This window comes from Patagioenas fasciata, chromosome 7 (genome assembly GCF_037038585.1).
Source record: "Patagioenas fasciata isolate bPatFas1 chromosome 7, bPatFas1.hap1, whole genome shotgun sequence".
In the NCBI taxonomy this organism is placed as follows: domain Eukaryota; kingdom Metazoa; phylum Chordata; class Aves; order Columbiformes; family Columbidae; genus Patagioenas; species Patagioenas fasciata.
Genome location: NC_092526.1, coordinates 34,716,424 through 34,742,282, shown reverse-complemented (window position 1 = coordinate 34,742,282; position 25,859 = coordinate 34,716,424). Strand labels below are relative to the sequence as shown.

Genomic DNA, 25,859 nt, shown 5'->3' with positions numbered 1-25,859 from the left:
CGTTGCAAGCAGTTTTAAGGCAAAATATAGTGGCAGCCCTGAGTCCTTCCCTCTTTCCTTGCTTTCTCTCTGCTTCAGGACCCTGCCTCTTGCTCAGCTACACAGTGTGTTAAACACAGGTTTTTAGTGGTGCTTTGATGGTCTCAATGTTTTGGTGGTTTCAGAGTCTCTTGGGCAAAATGGTAATGAAGTTGAGTAATTGGATGCTATCCGTACTACGGGAGAATAAGAACTAATTGGGCATCTGAAGGGGTGCCTGGGATGAGTATCTGCACTGCTTCTGTGCGCAGCTGGAGCCGGGTCTGGGTGACACTGCCTGTTCCTGGTTGCCCTTGGGGACACCCTCACCTTGTCCCCTCACCTGGGGGGGCAGTGCCACACCGACACAAACTGGGTGTTTCTGATACCCGCACCCACCCCTTGTTTCCTGCTTTAGGTTCTCTATCTCAGCTGTTCGGAAATAAACCTTTCTATCTTAGCGGATCTATTTGCAATTGAAATACAACGGGGCCCCTTTTCACTGTTTCCTTGTTGCTGTAACTAAGGCTTTTGCGTTGGTTCCAGCTCAGCGTTAATTCCCATTGAGAGCATGCCTTGGATTGCAGTCGCATTTTTTTTGACATGTGACAAAAGCCTTGTTTAAACACGTTAGATGTGCATCAGGCTAATAAATATATTAAAAAAATCAGATTATTCCTCTGGAGAATTCCTCTCATTTATGTGTTTTCCACTGATCATCTCCAAATCTTGCATGGGTGATATCAAGTTAGGGAAAGTGGACTCAGTATTACATATGGTATAGTCAGGGAAAAAAAGGCTCTGTTTTGACAACCAGCATAGCAATCTTGGAGACATGACTTGAGTTCTAAAAAATGTTTTCATAAATGTGCTGCATAAACAAGTCATAATTTCCCTTGTGGAGAGGGGAAATATTTTTCTAGATGTACTTCTGTGTAAACACGCTGGACCCATTTTCAATAGCCAGAATCTAAAGAACTGAAAAAGTAAATCAGTGATTGTATGATGCCAGAGCACAGATTTTGATTGGCAAGCAAGAGAGGCCATAAGTCAATTTTGAAGTAATTGAACTTTGATACTGCATATTTTTGCATCTGCATGCTGTGGCTGCACCAGATGGTGCAGGGCATCATTGATACCATGCAGAAAAATAAAGCATCCTCGATGGCACCATCGCTCACTTTGCAGTCTTGTCTAGCGCTGCTTGCTTGTGGTTTACTTGAGAGGGAAGAATGTTTTGATAACCAGGCGTGTGGAAGAGTCTTGGTTTGCAAGCTGAGTTACTGCATCACACCCTTTTAACTGAATTGATGTCATCATGACTCCATGGGTCTCATGGGGGGTAAGTTTGCTTGTGTCTGCATTAGTCACGTTTACAGCATGCAGCCACTGAGCTGAGAAATTGAGAATAAACCTTATAGATGGACAGAGAAATGATGTGTTGGGCAACGGTGGATTTGACTTTTATGAGGGAGATCGTGCCTCACACTTACTGGAGTTCTTTGTAGGAGGACAAAGGAAACTTGTTTATTTTGATGATTGAAAGAGTTATTCTTGCTAGAGACTTGAGCTGAGCTGCCATCAGATATGAGAGGGAGTCATCTAGTGTATATAACTTTTTCAAAACTAGGATATAATGGATAGGAATAAATAATTGTTTTTTTTTCCCTTGGAAAAAACCCCAAGCAGCAAGTCTTGGAGGAGTCTGTGCTGCCATCTCTTCTGGTTAAGATATTGAGAAGTGCCCTGGGGAAGGGGATGAAACAGGGTACCAATTTACTGTTCATTCAAGGTAGTAAAAAACAAGAGCTGCTTGTGCAGGATTGCAGGAAAATCTCACGATGATTAGCAGTTTCTGTACTGGCAGTAGGTTTGGTCCAGGCAAGAGCTGATCTAGCGAAGCACAGCAGTGCAGCCTGGGGAGGGAAGGCAAAGATGGATCATCGTGGGAGAGGAGAGAAGCAAAGATGGAATCGCTCTTGATTATCCCTTCTTACATAAGAATTAAGAAGCGTCTGGTGAAACTTGTAAGAGGCAAATGAAGAAACAGTCCATTAATTTTTTTTCTTTTGTTATAATTCAAAAGATAATTGAGCTGTGAGTCCCTGTAGGACCTTGGGAGTGAGAGTCCTTAGCAGACATGCACAGCTATTAGCTGACAGATAAAATACATGAAGAGCTGTATTTATGTGAAGAGGCTACTTGTGCCTGAACTGCATGTTGAGCTAAACTGGGAGAGCAGGGACAAGGTGTGTGGTACCACCTTGTCTGTTCTTTTTTGCTGCTGACCTGTGTCAGGGTAGGAGGGCAGATGGATTATTAATCTGTATTTTGGTGTTTGCTACTATTAAGGGTTTGTGCTTTTGTCACTGTTTTCTTAAGTATGACTTGATAGTCCCTTTATCTCCTTCTTCTTATGCCTTTTTTTTTTTTTTCTCCAGAGTTACTGTGGTTTTCCTCATTTACTGCTATTTACTTCACTTTCTGCTTAGGTTTTGGTGATGCTCAGGTGTTGCCCCAGTATAATCTTTTCTGTGGAATCCCAGTGGTGGAAATCCTGAGTAGGCTGGTTTATTCACTGCACACGTGGTTTTCATTGAGTTTTGTTGCTGTTTGACCTGTAAGATAAACATTTTTTCTCTACCAAGTAATCACTAAGTTCCTCTTGTTTATTTTTGCTTTGGTTTTGAGTTACAGCCGTTCTTATCTATCTGAAAAACTGTAAGTCTTTTCAGCCTGCCAAGCAATGCATCTCAGTTATCTTCTTTTTCATCTCTTTTGTGACTTTGTATTCAGCAAGCCAGAAGGAAGAATCTTTTTCTATATGAATTGATACTGCTCTTTTTATTTCCCCCAGTTAATATTCTTTTTAGTTCATATTATAACATTTATTTGTCTTTTGCTAAGTGTATCAGGTGTTCCTCTTCATCTTTGATACGCTGGAGGAAGGTTTCTCATTAATCTTGAGGTTGGAACAAGAAAGGCTAGTTGCTTGTTTGTGCCTGTAGGCAGGCAAGACAACGCAAGCTATGATTTTTGTTTTGTTTTGGATACTTCGGACATCTTTGCTCAGACATGGCTTTAGTCCTGTATTTTCACCACTGGTATTTAACGGTTTTTAAGAAGAGCATCACTCCTGGATGTCTGGAGCATGGCTTGTTACAGCTCAAAATCTTATCGCCAGATTTTCAGTTACTGGCATTTGGGATAATCTTTCCTGTGCTGGCTCCATCCTTCCCTTCAGACAGGAGATGGTATAAAACAGACCTCACCTTTGACACTGACTTGCTTTCTAGCAAGACCGAGCAAAATAAGACATTTACCAAACATTTCGTCTCCAGTAGCTTCTTTTGCTTTCTGGATTCCAGTACTACTATGGTAACTTGTTTAAGCTGCATTTCTGAGGCTTTGGTGCTTACAGAAATGCTGTCTATTGCCTGAAAAAACTGGTATTTCATCACAGGGCATAGACACAACTTGAGGGATCAGGACAGCCCAGAGTGCTTGTACGTGAGCAGTGCTGCTTTCTGCTGCTTCTCCTGTTGCAAGAATATCAAGCAATACAGTAGATTTTAGCCATGGGTGTTTGATAGGATTACTCTAGGTGATGTAATTGTAGAAAATATATAAGCCAAAGATGCTTTTTATTCCCTTCCTCTGCTGAATGTCAGAGCAGCAATATCTCTGGGTTTGCCCAGTGCATGTGCTTGGGAAAAGAGGCTGCAACCTGCAGGGAGATGGAGGGGGGATGGATGGGGGGTGCAGCCAACTTATTGCAGGTTGGCTACTTTGTGTGAATCTGCTTTTGCTGGGATGGTTTTTTTTTGTTGTGCTTAGGTAGTACATTTCATTAAAAACACCCACCCAGCCAACCAAACCACCAAAAAACAAATCACACACAAAAAACCCAACAATAAAAAACCCAGAATAATCTGTAGTTTCAAAGCAATCATTTACTTTTGCAGTTTTACTGGGGCAGGGAACAGCTTTACTGCAACGATGCTTTAATTTTCTTTTTGTCTGCTTTTTATATTTCTTTCAACTTCTTGTTGTGGTCATCATCACCCTCTTGTGAAGGGGGCCAGCCTGGATTAGTATTTTTCGGTGTCACATTTCTCCAAAGGCTGCTGCTGATTATTAAGGCATGTGCATTTTATTGGAAATAAGTTGTAATCCTGCTCGTCCTCACTCGGAACATCCCTCTTTGAAGTGTGCTGTGCTTCTCCAATGGCAGAGTTGCCTTAAATTAAAATCCCTCATGTAAAACCACTTTTCTTCAACAAACTGTGTATCACCTCCAGCACCTGACCCACTGTGAAAATACAGGGAATGTGAAGTTTTTCTTGTTACTGTGTCATTTATTTAGGCTGTAAGGTGTCTATAATGAAAACGTTTTTCCCTGGGAATATTTTTTAGGGAGGAGGTGTTGTTTATTTTTTTAATAGTTTCTTTTATGGTTAGTCTTGCTTGGAGTTGTGTTATATTTAAGGACAAAACAAATCTTTTTGTTGGTGTTATATGTAAAACTTTAAGCACAAAGCTGATTTGAGAATATACTTGCAAACATTATACATCATCTCAGTCCTGTTGTAGGAGCCTGGGACTGTTTCCAGTTGTGGAAGCCATGGAGATAACGTCTTTGAAACCACCCCAAAGCCTTGTGCTCAGTGAGGTGTAATATAGCCACAGGTGTAAGAGAGATGAGGGGGAAAGTGGAAATATTAGCAACACTAAAATACTAAATTCAAAACAAAACCAAAGTGCTGTGGTGGCAGAGAAGTGCTCCTAAATTCCCATGCCTCAAAGTGTGTTTTAGGAAGGGCTGACTTGCTGACTGTGAAGGTTGTGTAGCTCTTTCCATCACCCGTCCTCCTCTTGTTTCCATGGCAGCACAAAGGATAACGCTGTTGCAACTGCTATTGGAAAATAGATTTTGGGTTTGACCTAAATATCTATTTAATGCAGTTCTCAGTTACAGGGCATGGTTTTTCAGATGTTAAATATATGTGCGACTCTAATGAGTTTCGGTTGAGGTGCCTGACGCCTTAAAGAAGCTGAGCTTAGAGCTTTTTCTGTCTTACAATTAGCAAGTAGGTATTTCCAGCGATGAATCTGAGCAGCAGTAAACAATTATGTTGGAACTGTAAGAGCTCTTGGGATTTTATTCTTTCTGACAACGCTGGGAGGGCTGAGGGAGTTGTTTAAACTGGGAGCTCACAAAAATCCCTCTTGTTTTAGGGTTGTAATTGAATTGCTTTGTGGCAGTTTTCGTGACTTCTTCTGCAATGTGGGTATTAATCCTGTTAACGAAGTGTAAATACGCTGTTGTGCGCGATGGGATGTGACTTCCCAGTGCTCTCACCAGAGCCTGGATGGAGTTCTGAGCTGGAGCTGGGAGGAGATGGAGCCACATCACAGTTCTGCTCTTGGGTTAAACTGCGCAGAAGAAGAAATGACACTTCTGCTACTCAGGGAAAAAGTGGATTTGCAAACTAGGGATTTGCATAGTTGCAGCAATAACTTCTAGCTAAAGTACAGAGGAAAGCCATATAATTTATATTTCTATGAAACTGAGCGAGTAGGGAGGAAAAAAACTTTTCCTGGTTCTGATCTGGATGGTTTTCTAAAAACATTATTTATTATTGCTTGTAACTGTATACAGAATTGAATGCATAAGCAGAGAGGATCCATAGCAAAAGCTGACCGATTTATTTCTTTATTTAAAAAACAGGTAAAAGATGAATGTGAAAATTAATATATAAAAAGGCTCTTTTGAAATGTGACATGCTCTTCCGAATAATATTCTATGCAAGCTTAAAAATAAGCATGTCAGAATATTTTTCTGCTGAACTGTGTTGGAACTGAGTTGTTGCTTTGACTTGAAATGCTGGGGGCTGAGTGGGAGAGAATGTGTGCTGGGGGATTACCCCTCCTCTGAAAAATGCATGTTTTATTAGTATCACAAGTCTCAACCCAAAAGTGGCATGTTTTGCCTCTTTGCTGAGAAAATGAGCATACAAGCTTTGGGAAATGCGTTCTGAAAATGCTCCTTTGATACGGCTCCAAAAGAGAGATGTGTGGTTTTATCTACATCTTTGTGGGCGTGTGGGGACTTGTAGGAATATTTTCCTGTACCTGTTCCCTCTCAGGTTTTGATTTCAAAGTCGGAAATAACTCCAAATATTGCTTGTAATGCAGAAATTATTGAGGAGGGATCAGGGTGTGATGCGGTTTTTGGTACTCGAACTGCGTGCATTTTTGAGGGCTCCTGTTCTTATCAAAAAGAAAAAGATATTTTGCTGAGGGTTTCCAGAGAAATCCCTTGGCTTTTTTTTTTTTTTTTTTAATAGCTTTTCCTTATTTAAAAGGACGGCAAAGGGACTTTGGGATAGCCTAAGGGAAGCTCTTACTAAGAAGCTTTCCAAGAATTATGGAAGATTTAAGCGTTTTCATGTCATACTGCAGAGACATCTGCCTACTCTTCACTCATCCCTCCTTTTGGACAGGTTTCCCATTAGGTTTTCATCTCAATCAAACGCAAAGAAATCTGTGACCTTCTCAGGATTAAATTGCTAGTCAAGGGTGAGCTATTTCAGTGACAATAAGGAACAAAACAAGGTTAGTGGAGCGAGGGCTGGTGCAGTATAATGGACAAAGCAAAGGTTTCTGTGCTGGCACTGCTGGTGGTAGGATGTGGATTGGTGTGATGGTCTTGGGACAGCTCAGGTTCTCCCAAAATACTAATCAACAGATAGATTTCATTGCGTTGTGGGAATTTTTTTAAGGAGGAAGGACCCAAATGATGGCGAGGGTGGTATAAATCTAATCAGCCTGAGTTAGAAGTATTTACTTTGTAGTCTGTTTAGCTGCCTTGCTGCTTTTGCCCATGGCGGTGGATGCAGTTCATTTGTGTTAGCAGAGGGCCTTCGGCGTTAAAAATCAAGTATGAGATGAAACGGGTTGCTGAACACCTGAGACAGGCTTTTCCTGTGGTTATTTCTGTAATTGCTATGAAAATTCTGCCATTTTCACATGACTTCCTTCCCCTCTTCTGAATCAGGACAGTTGAATTGACCTTGAAGATGTCTCTCAATAGTGGTGTTCTGCTAATATTTATGTAGTTTTTAGTGGTTGTTGCTGGGTTTGCAGAAGGAAATTTGTTTTTCTGTTGGAAAACTTATTCTAAGCAGGACTTTCATATACAGAGTGTTGAAACAGTCAGACCTTCTTGCTGTGCTGGGCCATGGAGAACACGGATCTTGCCAGCTGTGACCATCAAGTCCCAAGATTTCACCCTGATGTTGTGCTAAGGGGGAACCAAAGTAGCATGTACACCTTAATATTGGAATTAGTAGAGAAGGTTCATGTGGCTGGAGCCAAGGTATTGAACTGAGGTTTTAAAATAGCCAAGGACCTTATTGTAGTTTGTGCTTCGATGTAATGTTGTGTAAGTGAAACTAAGACATTCTAAATGTGGTGGTGGAAATTAGGAAAAAGCAATATGAGAAAAAATAAAGGCTATTTTGTGCAAAAGTAAATTGGTGAAGAAAGTGCAACTTAAACTATTTTCTTGATGCACGTTTTAAAAATAGATGATTGACACCATACATATTTGAAGCTTTTGATCATTGATGCAGAAGTTAAATGAACAGGACATACAACTGTGATTAATTATTGACAAAAGTAATTTATTTCATGTGTATAGTCTGTAGTTAGATATGAAGGTTGAATTCACTTGAATTGCGAAGTCAGAAAGTAATGTAAACAAGACTCCAGTTGATCAACTTCATCAATGTGGTTCTGTTTATTATGCAAATATCTTCCAGTATGTTTAAATTGACATGCGGTAGTGGGGTTTTTGTTTCTTCAGCAGAGTATGTTAGTGGGCCACCCAGTGTGGGCTTTGCGTGCCGCAGTCTGCATCCAATGTTTCATAGTCATGCTGGAGCTCTAAGTTAGCTTTCTTTATTATTTAAAAGAAAAAAATCCTCTAGCTTGTTTGTCATATTCTATCTGTGAGTATTTGACCTTTTCACCTTGACTTCCATGGGTTTTGGGATTAACTTGGAATAAATGACTCTTTTCTGAGGCATTTGTCCTAGAACTGCATGGGTTAGCTGGGTGCTTCGATGTCCATACAAATGATGGTACTTGAACCTCTTTTTACATAAGAGACCAGATGCTGTTTCATGACATGTTCGCCTTTTAACTGTCATTATTCCTTGTAAACATGCCAGTTTAAATTATACTGGGGAGAGAAGATTAACTCGTTGATCTCCTAATAAATGTGGGAGGTTTTGGTTTGGTTTTTTGTTTTGTTTTTTATAAAAGGGAAATGGAAGACCTTCTGTAATTTAACTGAAAATTGAAGATAATAGTGTTGTGTAATTTCAGTTTAATTTAGTTGGGTTGAGGTCAAGCGTGTATTTTTAACAGGCCTATTTTTGCAATAAAATGGTATTTCAAATATTCTCAAGTATTTTGGACACTCAAAACACCTGTACATAACAATAACAGGGTTCTTAACAAAAAGGAGGAGGCAGCTGTGTCAAGAAGTCTAGCACCTTGTCAAGTTAGTAGTATTATATTTCTTTTACCCTATAGCTGATCAGAATTAAAATGCACGTATTTCCCGTATGGAGGGTACTGGATGTCTGAGTTTGTTTTGGAAGGTCATTGTGTGGGTTCTGGATGCAGTTCAATCAAAGAAGGACCAAGCAGGGTGAACATCATCCATGCTCTTGGGCTGGATCGCTCTTCCTCTTGCCAACTTTCTGCTTTGTCTTTTGGCCTCTTGGCTTTTTGGAAATTTGCCTATTATTGCCTTTCCTATCTAATTTCTTCTTTTGGAATGTACTGATCTTGCAAAATAATATTTAAGGTTATTTTTAGAAGTGACAGGGCTTCTGATGTTCTTGTTACCCTTGTGAGTCTACGGCTGGGCTTAAATGGTAGATGTTTTGCAGTTTTCCAGCTTGGTAGCAGTAGCAGTGATCTGCTCACCTGTCTCTTTTTAATCTTGTGTGCTGATAAAATCCAATGCTGCTTTTTTTATTGAAGCTTGTTGACATTAATAGTCAATTCTCTCATTTTGTTCCCTGCGAACACACACCCCTGCCAGTCAGGCATCATACTTGCCTGACACTGATGATTTTCCTCAACCTCTGAGAATCTGGAGATCAGCTGGGACCTCCTCATGTTGTACGGCCTTGGCTTGTTCCTCCTGCTGCTGAGTCTTGCAGATAAACAGCAAGTTTATTTTTTCTCTGTTTATTCATCTTTTGCAGATAATAATGAATAAAGGAATAACGTGTGCAGAGGTATGGGGAAGGGAGAAGCTGGCCTGTCCAAATCATGCTGTACAAACATATTCTCAAACTATACGAATTTGTAGTTCTGGAATTGTCAGGAAAAAGTGTTTTGGAACAGAACTATGGAATGTAAGAGATACTTGGGGTTATGAAGAGGAATGGAGGGTATTGTCTGTCATGCAGTTACATGTAATTAATACTTAATCAAAACTGTTTCATGGACTCGGGCTTAACTGGATTAGTCTTTTGTGATATGAGATCCAAGTTTTTGTGTGGTAAAATGTAGATTTTACTTGTTAGCCATGATATGCTGCTGTGATACAGAGGCTACCAGTGTAATTATCAGCTGATGAATGAGTTCCATTTAGAGAGAAAAAAAAGTGGTAATCCAAAGCATCAGAAATGTAAGTGCAAGTTAGTTGATATCTTTACTGAGCAGGGAGTAAGGGTTAAACATGCAATGATATAATTTGAATCAGCACTTGCAAATTTTCATGCATTTGAAATAAATGTGAATCTGTATTAGTGTTACACAAGTGATGAACAAAAGAAGTTTAAGTTACAGAAACATCACTTGGGAAATCAGTACTTTATATCGTGAAGAAATAGATTGGTGTGGAAAGCAACTCTTTAGTTTGTTGGCTTCTCCTTACGGTCAGTTCTTTCCCATCATGGTTGGGTTGGATGGCAGTTTCTTCCCCTTTTTCACTTCTTCTTAAGACAGCAATAGTTCAAAGCAAAACCGCAAGAAGTGGTAGTTTACAGGCAGGACAAGGTAGGGAAGGATTCCTCTTATGCTAAAGGCCTTAACAGGTTTCTGTAGGCATTTTGGTTCCTGCAGTTTGTTGCTCTACAGACTTCCCAGGGGTCCCTGCTGTAGTAGAAGGAAACTGCTGTAGCTGAATCTTTGGCCTGACCTGGTGCACTAAATAATACATTTTCTAGCTGCACTGAATTACTTAAAAATGGGAAAATGTTTTTAGAGAACTGTAACAGTCCTTCAAACCACAGTTCATCCTTTGCCATCCTCTCTGTCCTCATCTTTCCCTTTCTTGACTTGGAGCCTTGGTTTGGTCTGAGACTCTGATGTTGACAAACAGTTGTCTATTACTGCAACATAAACAGCTTTGTCTTAGCTCAGGGTGAGGAGATAATTAGAATTATTTCATGATGCTTCAAGTCATTGTTACCTGTTTAATTGCAGTTGTGATGTTTAGTTCTGAAATGCTTATTTTGCTTTTCCCAAGCATATTTAGTAATCTGTGGGTTTCCTCCTATGGTAAGAAATGCTGATAGGCTCATGGAGGAAAAAATAATATTTACAAGCAGTATTTGCTTTCTTAAACCTTTATTAGGTAAACCAGACTTGGCAAACATTGGGTTGTGGAAAAACGATTTGTGTGGTGCTTCGTGGTCAGGCCTGACTAACATAAGACACTTAACTGGTGTACATATATATGTCTACATATATATATAGACATCAACCTGGGACTTCAGGTTTTGATTAAATTGGACTTGTTCAGATCCTGCAACAGGAGCCTAATGACCATGATGTCTTCGTTTGCAGCTGGTATACCAAAAGGTTAACCCTCAGTCTTCAGAACATCTTAATCTGAGCCTTTGGTTTTCCTGCTCCTTCCAGTGAGTGAGTGGGAGGCAGCTCAAGATTGTAATATAGCCAAATACTTACTCTTTTTGAAGTGCTTTCATGTAAATACACATGTTCTGCTAGTACACACAAGCTTCTATTTCTAGCTGAAATGTAAAGTGATGAGATAAATAAAGATGGAGAAGGCTTCCTAAATCATGGCTAATATGTCTTTGTAATGTTAAGCAAAAGTAACTTGTTTAGTGGGGAACAGAGAGAGAATGCAAAATACAGGTTTGTTTTGAAGTTGTTTTAGTTAGACACTAGGAAAGCTTGCTTAGAGCTGGCAGTTTCTTAAGTTAGTGATGATGCCATTGGGGTAGGAAAGTGCTTTCCACTTCTTTATTGTCTGCATCAGAGATGTAATGAAATAGGCTTCTCCTTTTCCTGGCTGGTGTATGACCTGCAAAACCTTTGCTTGCTGATGGACAATATGGGCAGCTCTAACTTTTCACCTGTTTTTTTTAATGATGTTAGAAATTGATTGTAACACTGGGACTTCTACAGTGCTGTTTAATTACTGTGGAGCTGCATCTGATCTGCTTGGTAGGAGCATTCTGTGCGTGCAAGGTGCAGTAGTTTGTTTGGTTTGCATAGTTTTGGAGAGGGTTAAATCAGCATTTGTAGTAATGCTGCTCAGATTTGTAATGGAAACATCATTATCTGTTTGCTTTCAGTTGACTAGACCTTTACAGAAGGAACAAAATGATAAATGTTTTTGGAGGTAGAAAAACAGAGCATTGTTTCTCCTTTTTTTGGTGTGGGATTGTCGGTGAGGTTGGACCTGGCTGTAGCCCTGAGGACTTTGTTTCTGTTGCTAGCAAGGATGAATTTAACTTGCTAATTTTCCAAAAGTCACCACCCTCCTGCCCACTGTAGCTTTTTATTTAATTGAATTGTAAATGGCTCTGTGGTTTATTTCTCTCTAGATTGTACTACGGAAAAATAGCATGTTTCTAGAATAAACATACATTCTCCCTTACCTGGGCAGGGGTGTTACCAGTGACACTGGTTGTTGCAGTTGTTGATATTAAACATGATGTGCGGTAAAAAATAGCATTTTTAGAACAGACAAATATTCTCATTTACCTGGGTGAAGTTACAGCTGATGGTGGCAACCACAATTGTTGACGTTGAGGATGATAAACAGCCCAAGGCTTTTCCTGTAGACAAGAAACGTGTCGTGGTGGATGGGAAGCAGTTTAACCATGTACAGACTGGAAGAGTCTTTTCACAACCCTGAAGGGCTGGAGTTAGTTTGAGGTTGTGAATGCCAGTGGAGAGGATGGAGCTAGACTTGCTACACAGAGAGCTTCCATTCTGCAGAAGGTTAATTTCTGGTATTCTTGAATTTTTGTATAATTTATCCAAGCTCCTGGTGTTTTTCACGTTGGAGTGCCAGTCTTGTAAGCTTGAATGTGACTTTTGATTTCATGTACTCAAAGCCTTAGCATGAAATTCTGTGTGCCGGAACATTAAATGTCATTGTACTAATTTTCTGAATGTTGTTCACTCTTACAGATGCCTTTGTAAATAGCCAGGAATGGACACTAAGCCGGTCTGTACCAGAACTGAAAGTGGTGAGTTTATATTTACGTTCATCTCTGAAAAACACCCTGACAATGTTATGCACAAGTGACAATCTTGTAAGTTTCACTAAATCTGCTGTCAGGGAAAAAAGTATAGAAAGCAATTTTTAAAAGTAAAGCATTTTTCCTCAGCAGAGCTGTCTTTATGAAGTTTATGTATCTCCTATTTTTATAATCATACTTCAAAGGCCTATTTGTATTTTATTGCTGGTTTGACTTGTTTGGCTACGCGAATGCCCTTCCTAGGGTGCTCTTCTCAGTAGGAAAGTCTTACCCTTGTGTAAGAGGGGGAAGTGGATGTTAGCAGGTGATATATAAAGCTCCTTTTATCTCGCTGTAGTAATATGCACAATTTCTTTGAGGACAAGATATCTTTTCTCACTCTCTTAGAAAAATCTAACTGAATTTCTACTAAATTAAAAAAAAGAGAGTATTTTGAAGGTATACGTAGTGAATCGAAACCTACATTTTTCCTATAAGAACGAGCTGTGATTTAGTAGCTATTTACAATGACTTTTCCCTTGGCTAAGCCGTTTTCCATATAGGTGGAAGAAATGCCAGAATAGCACGGAGACAGACCAGAGGAATTTCCCAGATATCTCCTCTAAGTATTATGAACATGGAGGCTGGGGATGGCGGCTGGAACCTCTTTGTGGGTTTTGAACCAGCAGCTTGTCAAGCCAGCAGCACAGGGTTGTTGAGGCCAAGTCGCTGTGATTTTTGCCACATGCAAGTCCGGATTTAATGGTACACAGTCGGTTTCTCGAACCCTACAAAATGACTGTGGTACCCAAAATACAGAGCTCGGTAACACCTTTGATAGGCGTCTGTCCCTAGCTCCTGTTGTCCAGCTGTCACTGGATGAGCTGCCTCAATCCAAGCACCTGTTTGCCAAGTGGCAGAGTGAATCAGGAAAAACCACCTGAGTTTGAGAGTGGGCAGCTGGAGCCGTGCTTCACTACCCTGCTTATCAGGTGGTAAATGACTTCCTCGAAATCTGAGTTGATAATAGTGTTTATGGGGGTGAGACAAAGCATAGGTCAAACTTAATGTGATAAATGCACTGATACAGAATGGCATTTTAATTGAAGCAGCTTCCTTGTGACTGGAGTGATGTTCCTGGTTTCATTTCTGCAGTGCACAAGTAGAAGAAAAGTAGGGTAATCAGTGGATGTAACTACATCATACAGGAGGGGCCTGTAGAGGGTCACCAGATTCACTTTAACTGATGGTCTAATTTGGAAGACAAATACCTCCCACAATAATATACTATGAATTTAGGACTGTGGGGAGTTGGTTGGATACAAATCTGGTTCACTGTGGTATTAGGTGGCTTATGCTGAGGAGGATCTACAGAGGGTTTCCTTGTTCATCCCCTTCTCTTAGCCCAACCAATTCACAACACCCACCTGTAAACTTAAGGCTTGCAGGTGAGACCAAAGCTGTAGTTGTTATGTGTTGTAATGCAGAACACAAACAATTGCTGAGCATTAGTTAATGGTCTCGGGCTACAGGCGGTTCCTGTGATACCACGACTGCATTATGTGAATGCTTGCCTTGGGTATCTCACCCCGTGTTGTCTGAACCACTGGTAGGAAAGTAAACTTCTGTGTGGCTGCTGTAGAAAATTGATTTTAAGCGGTCAGCATGCACGAGCTGGCTAAAGGTTCAGTTTGTATAATCCTGGATAAAAGCAGAACTCTTACCATTACAAAAGTAATAATTCGATTATACCACTGCAAATTATTGAAGGTGGCAGCACCAGTTGTGTCTGTGAACTTGTGCTCTAGCAGGAAGGGCAAATTCGGAGCTGTATCTGACATCTGCTCTGCCCTCCGTGTGCATCTGCCCTTGGGATGAAGTTGGTGCAGGGACTCATCTCTGTGTCCCTCCCCTGCAACCAGCCTCATCGTCAGCTCTGGCGTACACCCGAGGAGGAAAAGGGACACATTAAAAGCCAAACCTGCTGCTTTTGCCACCGCGCTCATTGTGCTCACCGCTAAGGATGGGGATGTTGATGGGAATGTCGGCAGCATGGGAAGTGTGGAGTGTTTGCACCCGTGGCTGTGCAGGGCAGGGGGGAGAAGAGGCTTAATGTTGCCAGTGTTAGGAAGGAGCCCCAGCTTTCATTTCCTAAGTGGGCTAAACCCTGCAGAAGATGGTTAGTAGCTCATTGGGAGAGACTGTCTTCTCTATAGGGGCTGGGAGGTCCTCAGATTGAGGCTGGAAATGGACAGTGGGAAGGCACAGGAAGCACACAGGGTTGTAATAAAGAAAAGGTGATGGATGTATTTATACTGTTGAGGTAAGAATACCAGTCTTTGCTTCCTTTTTTTAGCAGTATACATGGGGCTTGACTTCTTTCCAGTTTTCAGAAGGATACTTGTGTGCTAGGCCAGCTGGGTGAGCCCAGTCCATTGCCGGAGCCATGGTGCTATTCCAGCATCCTGTGTATCCAGATGTAAAATAAGAATGTGTTAGGCAGAATAAACATGAGATCTTTTTGGACAAAATAATTTAATTTGTTCCAATAAAAATATGTGAAGTGCAGTCAGGCTTCTGTGCTGGATAGCTATAAAATGTCAAATGCCATCAATATATTTATGCATTTTTACGAACAGGCTTTAGTAGGATGTGGGCATAGTGGTTTGGGTTTGCTTTACAGCATGTCTGGCACATGCAGATAAATAATTCAGTGTTGCACTAGTCATAACTGGCAGAGCTTTGCACTGTAGACTTGTTAGCTGAATTTTCTCATTTCTGAGTGGGGTTACAGTGGCATTTTTGTTCTGTAACATGCTTGTCAATAACTTTGTGTATTTCATATGTATCCATAAACAAATAGATATGACTCAGATTGTGTATAAAACGTGGGAGACAGGAATATGACTACTGTAAAAACATGCTGGCATATTTGTCACACTGTGGAGGATCATCCTTAAAACAAGTATTAATCCTGATTAAGAGAGTCATTGTATTAGAAGTCAGACTTCTTCAGGGTAAAGCTTATTGCTTCTGGTTTTCAGAGGTTAATAGTGTGCAGAGACCTGCAGCAGTAATGCCAAGCACTGCACCGAACAACAGAAGGCAAATACTGCTGGATTTTAATTTCATGAACTGATTTCATAGCTCATAGAAAGGAGATGGCAGCCTTGTCTCTTCAGATTCAGGCACTGAGGGGAGATCTGAAGGAATTCTCTCTCTTAGCAGATTAAAAGAAGAGGAGGTCACTGTCTCCTGACTGCTTTCTGAAGTCATTGTCTAGGGAAAAAATAAAGCTGTGCTGCAAATGTAGATTTCTGTAGTCAGGTTTGAGGATCCTTGCTTGGGGTTCATGTGACTTTTGAGAAGTTAGCACTCCCAGACAAAACTGACTGTGTTAATGCTTTTATTCATGTTAACTTTTCAACATTTAAGCTCCTAAAGAACTTTTGACAGTTCAGCGGGTAGTTTGAAACTGATTAAAAATACAAATCCAGGAACTGCTCTATTAAGAAACAAGTAAGTATTCTGATCAAGAAAATCAGTCCTGTGTTATCTTTAAAACACGAACGCTTTCTGCTATCAATCTTGAGACAACATATGGAAATGAATAACAGGAGAAAGAGGGAGGAAATACACTGCATCTCTTTGAAGATTGGGTTCTGATAACATACCTTAAGTGAAGAAGGCTCTAGAGTTACTATATGAGTTAGTGAAGAGGTTTCTTACTCCCCCTGATTGCTGCTTTCTGTGTCAGTTTGTAGCATCACATTTAATAATGCTCTTCTGGTCAGGTGCCTTTGTCTCTCTGGGTGCCTATAAGGAGGAACGTACCAGAGAAACTCAAGTGCTGTATAGTTACATATGCCGATGTGGTATTTGGGATACAGGGGAAAAAAAAAAGAAAACCAAACTATTTTCACGTCGATAAATGTCTTTCAAATATTTGGGGTCTCTGGTTAAATACAGGAACACATCCCAGCCACAGGTGAAGGACTTGGCATGTTTGCTCTCCCTGGAGCCCAAGTTGATGCTTTTCTGTCCCTGGCAGTTTTGCCCTCTGAATGGTGATGGTTTTGGCACTGGTATAGTATAAAATAGCATTTATTTGCATACATGCAGGACTAGTCACTTGTAGGTGAAGGTTTCTGTATCTGCTGTGAAGGTGTTTTTGTGACTGATTATATCTTCCGATCTAATGGAGGTTTTTTTTTTGGGTATGTTGGTGCTACACTGGTTGGCTACAGGTAGGTTAGAGACGGCTTTGGTATGTTGCTACTTCTGAAGTGAAAACACAAAATACTCTTCTCATTACTTTCCTAGCAAGCCCATGCAAAGTTTGCTTGCTTTCCAGTTCTTCAGAAATTGCTTTGCTCAGAAAGGGCCTTAGCCCAGCTGTTCATCTGCAGAGGAAACTGCCCAAGTTGTATGCCTACTCTACTCATTCACAGATGGGATTTTTGGTTTGCTTGCCATTTTTGGCCCAGACTGCCATAAGAAGTTGCTGGTGGGGATGGACAAGAGGGAGATATTTGCCTTGGGAATGTGATGTTCAGCTTGTGCTCTGGGGTGAAGCTGCTGCTGTCGTGAATCCAGCCCATTGATGAGCTACATGCTGAAGAGGCAACTAGCCAGCAGTTTAGTTAGTTTCTTTATAAAAAATTGAAAATCTATTTATAGTTATCTTATAAAAAATCAAAATATGGAAAACTGTGTCTTAACCAAATGTATTAGCCATTTTAGGAAACATAAGTAGAAAACTTACTGTATTTTATTGGCATATAACAGAGGGAAAAGTGATTCACTTTAGAGATTTCTTGATACTTTGGGGTTAAAGGACATGTGTTAGAGATGGTATTTCTTCTTCTTACCTCTCACTTAATATATGGTTCAACACTGGGGAGAGCTGAAATGCAACCTGTGATTAAGTCAAGCATTCAGAATGGAGATAAAGGATTTGCTTTAGTTTTTGTTCTTTGTACAGGTGAAATTTCCGTCTTTCTGACTATCTGCTCTGTACATTGAATGCGTGAATTGGGGATCAGTGTGATAAAAAAATCAGCAAATGAATATTGTATGTTTTCTTGTGCCATACACTGTCTTAGGACTTTGCTTACTGTCCACTCTTCATGTTCTGTTTTGAATACAGCAACTCATTTCTTTGTTAAGTTTGCTTTAGGTTTTGTCACTTAATTTTCAGTTACGTACCATATACTTTCCCAGTGCATCTGTGAGACTAAAGAAGAATTGTGGAAATGTGGGTGCTGGAGAGAGAGTGGTTTCATATCTCCTATTAGCTTGTCCTCAAGGTAAAAGATGTTGAGCCAGAATGTGCAGGAAACCAAACTCAGCACAGTCCCACCACATGTGTACCCACATGCCTCATCCCAGCTGTTGTCTCTCTCACGTTGACAAAATGTGGAAGTCATAGTGACCTCATGGTGTAGCTTTTCTTGAGTAGATTGCCCAGAGAACTTAAATGATCTGTGTACCCAAAGCATTTATTTGCTCAAACTAAGAGACCTTCTTCGTAGACTCAGTTTCAAAACATTTGCGTTCAGCAAGTAAAGTGTGGGCATCTTGCAGCCTCAGTCTGACCTGCTTGCAAAACAGGGTGTGCAGAGCATACTGATGATTTACAATGCCTGAGGCATCAGCTGTATCCTTGTTTTGGTGTTTAGCATCCTGGGCGAAGAGGTTTATCAGGTAGACGAAGCCAGGCATCTACAGAAGTTACCCTTCTCCCTGAAAGAGTATCAGTTGCTTTTTCTTTTCTGTGAAGTTGCAAAAATCCGTCTTGTTAAGAGGATATCTTCTGTAACTTCTTTTTCTCTGGATTCCAAGCAAAGCTTTTGAGTCTTGAAGGGGAAAACACATCTGATGAATAGTTTTGTCTCAGTCAGACCTGAATGAAGCTCTGTGGTGTGTTTCCAGAGCATTGTCCCATGGAAGTGGGGTCTGGGAACACAAGTGGCATTTGCCTCTGTCATGTATCTTGCACCCACTTTTAGATGTAGATATCCCTGTACATACTAGCACAGCCCAAATTAGAGTAAAAGCTTCCAGTATGGTACACTGGTTTAAACACTCTTCAAAGTCAGTGCAAAGCCCAAGGAACAGATGTGTTGTCTAACCACTTGGGCTGTGGCTTCATTTTTATTTTTGTGAGACTGCTCTTCAATAGCAGCTATGCCTACAGTGGCTTTCTTGGTTTACATTTATTTTCATGCCTTTTTAAAAATTGTAAATTACAGACTGTTTTCTGTCTAATTTCTTTCCTGCAAAAGTGAACAAGGAGAAGGTGAAGCTTCTTGTAGCATTAGGCCAGCATGGGACCTGGTGTCTCTTCTTCTCCCTGCCTTTTCTGTCTTGCACCACCCCCAAGTTAGGTCATGTTTTTTTTCTTGTTTGCTGTTACTTTTGAAATCTATTTTGGAGTTCCTGGTTTTTCTTTTTTCCTCCCCTGTAGCTCACCCTGTTCATCACACTTAACGTCCCTGCTGTCATAAGGGCTGGAGGACGACGCCTTCCATTTGCTCTCTGCCTAAGCTGCTGCTTTATCTGAGATGTTCTTGCACATCAGCTGTAGAGATAAAGTGGGCATCCTTTGTGGCACTGGTATCCTTGCCTTAATTAAAGGTTATTCTGGGTTGTAAAGAACAAATAATTGTTTTGCTCCCCCCTCCCACCCCAAACTCCAAAGCTGTCGTTGGGTTATTTTAAGGGAGTTCCATGATGTTGGTTTAGGTAATTTTTGATACGGAGGATAGTTTCTCCCTAGTTACAGTTACGAAAATGGAGTAGAGAGTGTGTATCAATGCGTGACTTGTTCATGCTGCCTCTATTTGGCAAACTCAGGCAGATCAGCAGAGTTCATCCACTCTCCAGGGATCTTATGTTCCGAACCTTTTGGTTAGGGTCAAGATAAACATGTAAGAACAGAGTAGGCTTAGGTTTGTTTAAAGGACGAAATAAATTCCCATCTCCTCCCCCAGAAACTGAATAAGTGGAGTTATGTTCAACAGGGAGATCGGAATAAGCAGATGACAACTGAGGAAGAAAAATGAAGGTGTTTATTTAAAACGTAGAGAAGGTATGTCTTCCAAACCCTCCTGTCCCCTGGGCTGTGCATCCAGGCTTTGCTCCTGCTGGCTGCATCTGTCCTGCTGATTTTGATTGATGCTCAGGCCCAGGGACGAATCAGCAGGACTTGTACTGGCTGGCAGCACAAAGCTGAGGTTTGTCTGGTATTGTGGGAGTAACACAGGCAGACTTCGAAACGCCCTTGTGCCCTTTTAACGCAACAGAAAAGGCAAGTCTCTGAGTCTTTGGCATTTGAGAACCTCTGGGAAGAAAACTGGTTTGGTGCTAGGGTGCATTCGGCTTCTTCTGCCTGGGTTTTTAAAAATAAATGCTTGCTAACCAGCTTAACAGAAAAATCTCATGTGCTTTAAGATTGAGTACTTGTGTTTGATTGTCGGATGTTCCCTGTGCTGCAGATGTTTAGTCATGGGCAGTTTGAGCTGTAAACTCGTTGGTAAAATAGGGGACTTCAACAAGTCATGGTTGACATTCCAAGATCTGTCTAGAGCCATTTGTATTGTGTGTTTGATTCAGTAGTGAGTCAGTGTGAGTGAATAACCTACAGAGGTATTTTCCAGCATGAGAATTTAGCGATGTGTTTATATTTTTCAGTAAAGAGGTGACAGGCTTGTTCTGAGCTTCAGGCTCCTTCCCTGAGCTCTCTATATTGCCTGATGTTCCCACTTTGCATCAGTGGTGAGATGTAGCCTTAACTTTTTAGCAGATACTTTGTTGGCATATTTGAGAGTGTTTTTATTGTGTGGGCTTTCTCCTCGGCACAGATAAGTTATTTCTGCATAAAGTTTTTGCTTGAGTATACTGGTGTTAGGGAGGATTAATTGAAGTTTAATTTTTTCCTTTTTTTTTTTTTTTTTTTCTTAATTCCAGGGGATTGTGGGTAACCTAGCAAGTGGCAAGTCTGCCCTTGTACACCGGTATCTGACTGGCACGTATGTCCAGGAGGAATCACCTGAAGGTATGTGAATATGCACATTTCACTTCTTCTTTTTTTTTTTTTGTTTCTCCCCCACAAACTACATCTTTATTCATTTTTAGTAAAGATTCTGGTTTGCTTTTCCAGTGCTCATGGAGATTTTTTCCTTTAACACTCTTCAGACTGAGAGAAGTAAATACGATTAGTGTAATTGTAGCTTTTTCATAACTCCTCAGCATCCTTAAATACTTTGGCACCCATTACGTGTCCATATGGGAAACTTCTAGTCCTGTATTGAGGAAAACTGACTGCTCTCAGTAGTGCTGCTGCTTTCAATTTGGCTCTTGAAAGCCAGGATTGCTGTATCTAGTACTACATTTCTATGGGATCGAGCCCTTTGGCTTGTGGTGTTGGGAGAATAAAAAACTTCACAAGCCCAAACTAAATATGTAACTTGTTCCTTGTTTAATGTGTTAAATCTTTGGTTTCAAGTTGTTTTAAAAAAAATGTTCTTGTGCCATAGAACATTAATTTAGAACTGAAAAATGTTGTAGTGATTAACATTAATCTAAGTTTATAGCTTGAAATCAAAAATATCATAGTACCTTATAGTGGTGTGTCTTACACTAAATACTTTTTTGATAATTTTTTTTATCTATTTTCCTTATGAACTTTTAAATCCAACTCTGAGACACTGAATTTCTGGTTCCTTCTTTTCCTTACTGGCTGTTCCATTCTTTGCAGATATGGATGCAGGTAACTATACATTGTCTTCATGGCAGCTCTTGTTTTGAAGAGACAGATGGCGGTTTCTGTACTATAGCGTTTTCCTCTTGTTTTGTGTATCATTTCGATTTGTTTCCTTTTGATTTCAAGTCTAGTACATATCACTGTTTTTGTCTCTTGCTGTAGTTGTCTTTTCAGCAGTAGTTTGTAGCTTCATGCATCTATGGTAACATTTGTTTGAAATTAACTCTTACCAAAGAAAGCTATTAAGCATAGTACTTGACATTTTAACAGTCCTGAATTGTAGTTAAAATGGGAGGAGAGGGAAAGGGAGGGATGGACAAGGCTTTCTCTTGTTTAATTGCAGTGAGCAGTGAAGTCTTCCGTTTTATAAGCTTCCCTTAAACGTTTTTGCTGCTTTGTATCTAGGACTGGTGGGGTGATAATTGAGCCTTGCAACAGATCTGCATATACATCACATTTACGCTGCTGCTGGTGAATGCCGATAGCGAGAAATGGTTGTGGAGTTTGTAGATCCACTGAATACAAGATATCTTCAGCAAAAATTAGTATCTTCACAGATATTTTTATTTCATGAATGGGAAATATTTGTTGGTTTTGGGGTTTTTTTTGTCTTTTTTTTTTTTTCCTTAAAAGATTGAAATACATTGATTGTTCAGCGTGTTACTAGTATTCTTCTCCTAAACTATGAATATTTAGATGATGTTCCTTGAGAGTGTTCCCATCTGTCGTCTTTGTCTTCAAGGATTTTTATTTACAATGCTTGAGTGGCATTCAAACTGTTTTTCCTGAAAGGATTAGCTGACAAAAGCAGGGTCAGATCATTCCTTCCCACGTAAGTGTAGCTGACAGGCCTCACTAATGACACCATTCCATTTCATTAACAGTAGAAAAACTGGAATAATTAAGAGCTCTAATTCACCTTGTAAGGGATAGGCTCAAGATTTCTAATCAAGTTAGTATTAAAGGAAATCCAGCACATAAAAATTATGCTTAGTAAACATCAGTAGTAGCAATTTGTTAGTGTTTTATTTCTTTCTCTTCCAAGCATAATTCCATACACTGCCATTCTATAGAACATATAGCAGCAGGGTGGATGATTCGGTTGTGTGGCAGTGCGGGACTCTTGATTTTTATGTTCTGGATGGGAACATGGTGCTTAACAAATCCGGGCTAAGTGTAAGCCTTTGTGTTGGAGACCAGTGTGGATCTTTGGCTTTTCTGAGGTTCTTTAAACGTGCTGGATTGTTAAACTGGGTAAAGAATAGTTTGTATATCAGGTATTAAGGTCTCAGCTGCTTGACTGTTTAAGAAAACAGAAGTTTACTGACTTTGGGTGGCTTACTACCAGCAAAATTTATCAGGCATCATATAATTGGTGTCTAATTGGTAAAATGATGGATGCATGCTTCATGTGGAAGTGGTGATTAGAACCGGGGACCCTTACTTCTGCTCTCCTTTGCCTTCTGAATTGCTACAATTACCATGAAACCTGCCCTGAATGAGACAAGTTCCAGAGCTCCTGTAGGCATTAAAGGCAGCTTTGGCATTCCAGTAAATAAATCTTAAGTGTATAAAGATGATTTCATGTTTCCTCCAGCTCTTTTCTGTAAGATGAGGTGTTTCTCTTGCCACCTGATACCACCTCCCCACCGAGGGGAGGAATCATATCACATTGAAGTGTAAAGCAGTTTTCTCATTGTCTAGTCCGACTTCCTTTTCTGTTCAGAATTAATTTTAGTCTCTAGTGTGATTGCAACATGAGAATTTTTGTTTTCTCATAGAATAAGTCTTGCTTGGGGAGAAAAGTAACTTTTAATCTCTTCCTTTGCATATTTAATGTGCACAAAGATATATTCTTGTGTGGCACATTTTTAAAGCAGATGCATTTTGATGTAAGAAAATAAATGATGTATTGCCCTGTAACAAGTTGGAATTTCAGTAATCTGGGACTTGCAATTTTCTTCTATAATGATACAACAGGAAAGTGATGGGAAGCAGGATAATTATTAAAGTGATTTGTGATCTTGTAAGAACCTTCCAAGTGAGTGGAAGAAAATCTGCAACTGAACAGCGGATGTTGGATTTTTTTATGCAGCAGAAACAGCAACTAAAATGTGTGCAACCTGGTATCTTTTTTCACCTGTCTAAATTTAATTCTACCTGTAGGAACAAAGCGAGAAGTGGTGTGCATGGAATTTGAGACCAAGTACTTTGCAGTCCAAGGTGAATTTAAGTTTGCAGGCACAGTGTCAGGAATATTCTGTTACTGTTGGGGTTTTCATTTCAAAAAAGCCATGGAGGTGTGAGACATGACTTAAAGGCTTTTGCACATCTCTGGCATGTCTGTGAATACCTTCATTCATGTTAGGATTATTTCAGGTTTTTTTTTCTAGTCAGCCTAATAAAAAAAGCAGGTAAATTGTTGACCAAGGTGTCTCAGCTGGGGTGAGGAAAAAAAGAGGGTTTTAAGCTTTCCTAGTGCAGCCTGCATTGCAACTCTTCTGGTTGTATCTCTCATAATCTGTGAAAAAGTTTTAAGGGTGCTGATCTCCACTATCATGTATGAGCCTGACTTTAAATAAATTAAAGCATCACTGAAACTGGAGCCTGAAACTGGAAATCACCCATTTTGCTGTGAGTTTTCTGAGAATTCGTTATTATTTAGCGTCTGTCTGCTCTACTTTGACATTGAAACGAGACACGGATGTTTTAAGTAGGTTAATAATTAAATGTTCGGGTGTACTTAAGATTTATTGAAAGAGTAAAATGATTTTGTGCTCTGAAGAACATAAAGGCAGCACAGCACCCTGACTTGAGCGAGCAAGTCAGTGGAGAGTTCATGTATCTTTGTGTGGAGGAACTTGTGAATATAATATAAATGAAAATGTAGGATGTGAATCTTTGCAATACTGTCTATTGCCTGCTCTCGGTTGATAATGCTTGTGCTTCTCCTGTAATACACAGTACAAATGACAGGCATTGGAAGCTCTTACAGGAGATTATTTTACCACTAATAGGTATATTTTTTTTTAACCCTGTATTTTTTTAATCTATGACTTTTTATTGCTTGTACAAGATAAGGTTATTTACTTGCCATTGGTTTCTTCTTTCCCGTTTCCTTTTTGTAGTTGTAGCCTGCTTTAGTTCTTTTTCTCACTGGCTGCATCCCCAGCGAGCTACAGCTCAGCTGGGCACCCCCAAACTGGGCACCCCCAAGCTGGGACCTGGGTCTGTCCATGGGGGTACAATGCATCAGATTTCAAGTGCCACTTAATTTCAGTTAGAGGTCTCTGAGGTGTGAAGGGCTACAATAAATATGTCCCCCCAGGAAGAGGTATGGAATAAAGCCTTTATGTGTTTTCCAGAAAGCTGTGGTCATTTATTTTTCTTCCAGACTTGACCTAAAAATAATTTTACGCTCTAGCAGCCTTCGCAGAGTAACTTTTTTCAGTACCTCCAATCAACGGTCTATCACTTGAATAACAGGAATGGTCATAAAACTTAATGTTTATTATTAAAATAGTAAGCCAAGTGTCACCTTCAGCCTTCCATTTGAAGAAAAAGGAATGTAATGAAAATAAGCTGCCAGCCTGTTACCCAAACCTGTAGAAATTTCATAGTGGGGGATGGATGTCCATGATTTTCAGTTTTTATCTAGTAACTATATCCGTATCATGTTACTTCAGCAAAGTGTAATTATGCAAGGAGGATTGAGAAAGGCTACAGTACAATTTCAGCTGCTGTTGTTCAGCAGCCCCTCATGAGATTTTTGCCTGACCACAGAGTCTTACAAAAATACGTATACGGAAAGTTCAGGCGTAATCTATTAGCCTAGATAACCTTCTAGTTGGTGCTGTTCGCGGAAAAGGTCTAATGCTCCAGTTGCTGGGCTCTGAGATGAAACCGAGAATGGAGATTGTTCTTCTGAAAAAAAAACCAAATAAAAAAAGATTGTTCTTTGCTTGCATTATGTTAAATTAAGTGATCAGACAAGCAGGATGGGAAAGGAATACCATGTTTTGACATTCTTTACACCTGGATGTGCCCTGAGATTTACTAGTGAGATGGGGACCACAATTTGGTGTTTCAGGCTGAACAGAACATGGGGACTGCAACAGGATTGGAAAACCTCTTCTGTAACAGCAGTTCACGTTCCCTTCTTCCCATATGCAGGCTAAAAATGTAATTTTTCCTTCTGTGAGCAATTAGCTTCATAAGGTTGCAAATCTCTTCACAGAAGCTATTAGCTGTTTTCATCTAGTGATTTTTTTCCAAATATGTAGGAATCCGGAGACCATGTTAACTAAACAACCAAATGTTCTCATTCATGAGTAAAAGGAGGATGTGTCCCAGACTAATCTGTGTGTTCCGTTCTCGGTGAGCAAGCCGGCTGAAATGCAAATGAAGAGCAGGGAAATTTGTCCTCTGAATATGTACTTAGCTCTTCTTCAAAGATAGGGTTCGATGCTTTTTCACTAGTAGTGTCCTGGAATTCCATAAAATTATCACTATACGTGTAAAAATCTATACATAGCTTATACACG

General features: G+C 40.1%; 1 protein-coding gene across 12 annotated transcripts in view; it reads left to right on the top strand.

Annotated features, from left to right (window-relative positions):
* The window catches only part of AGAP1 (ArfGAP with GTPase domain, ankyrin repeat and PH domain 1), a 374,152-nt gene that overhangs the window by 96,811 nt on the left and 251,482 nt on the right, over window positions 1-25,859 (top strand). For 7 of the 12 annotated variants that reach the window (XM_071811327.1, XM_065841627.2, XM_065841626.2 and 4 more), the window contains exons 2-3: window positions 12,499-12,557; window positions 20,520-20,607. In XM_071811327.1, coding sequence (XP_071667428.1) covers window positions 12,499-12,557; window positions 20,520-20,607 — 147 coding nt within the window. Of the gene's footprint in view, window positions 1-12,498; window positions 12,558-20,519; window positions 20,608-21,309; window positions 21,322-25,859 lie in introns of all 12 variants that reach the window. The other 5 variants (XM_071811326.1, XM_071811323.1, XM_071811324.1 and 2 more) reach the window with 1 other exon arrangement.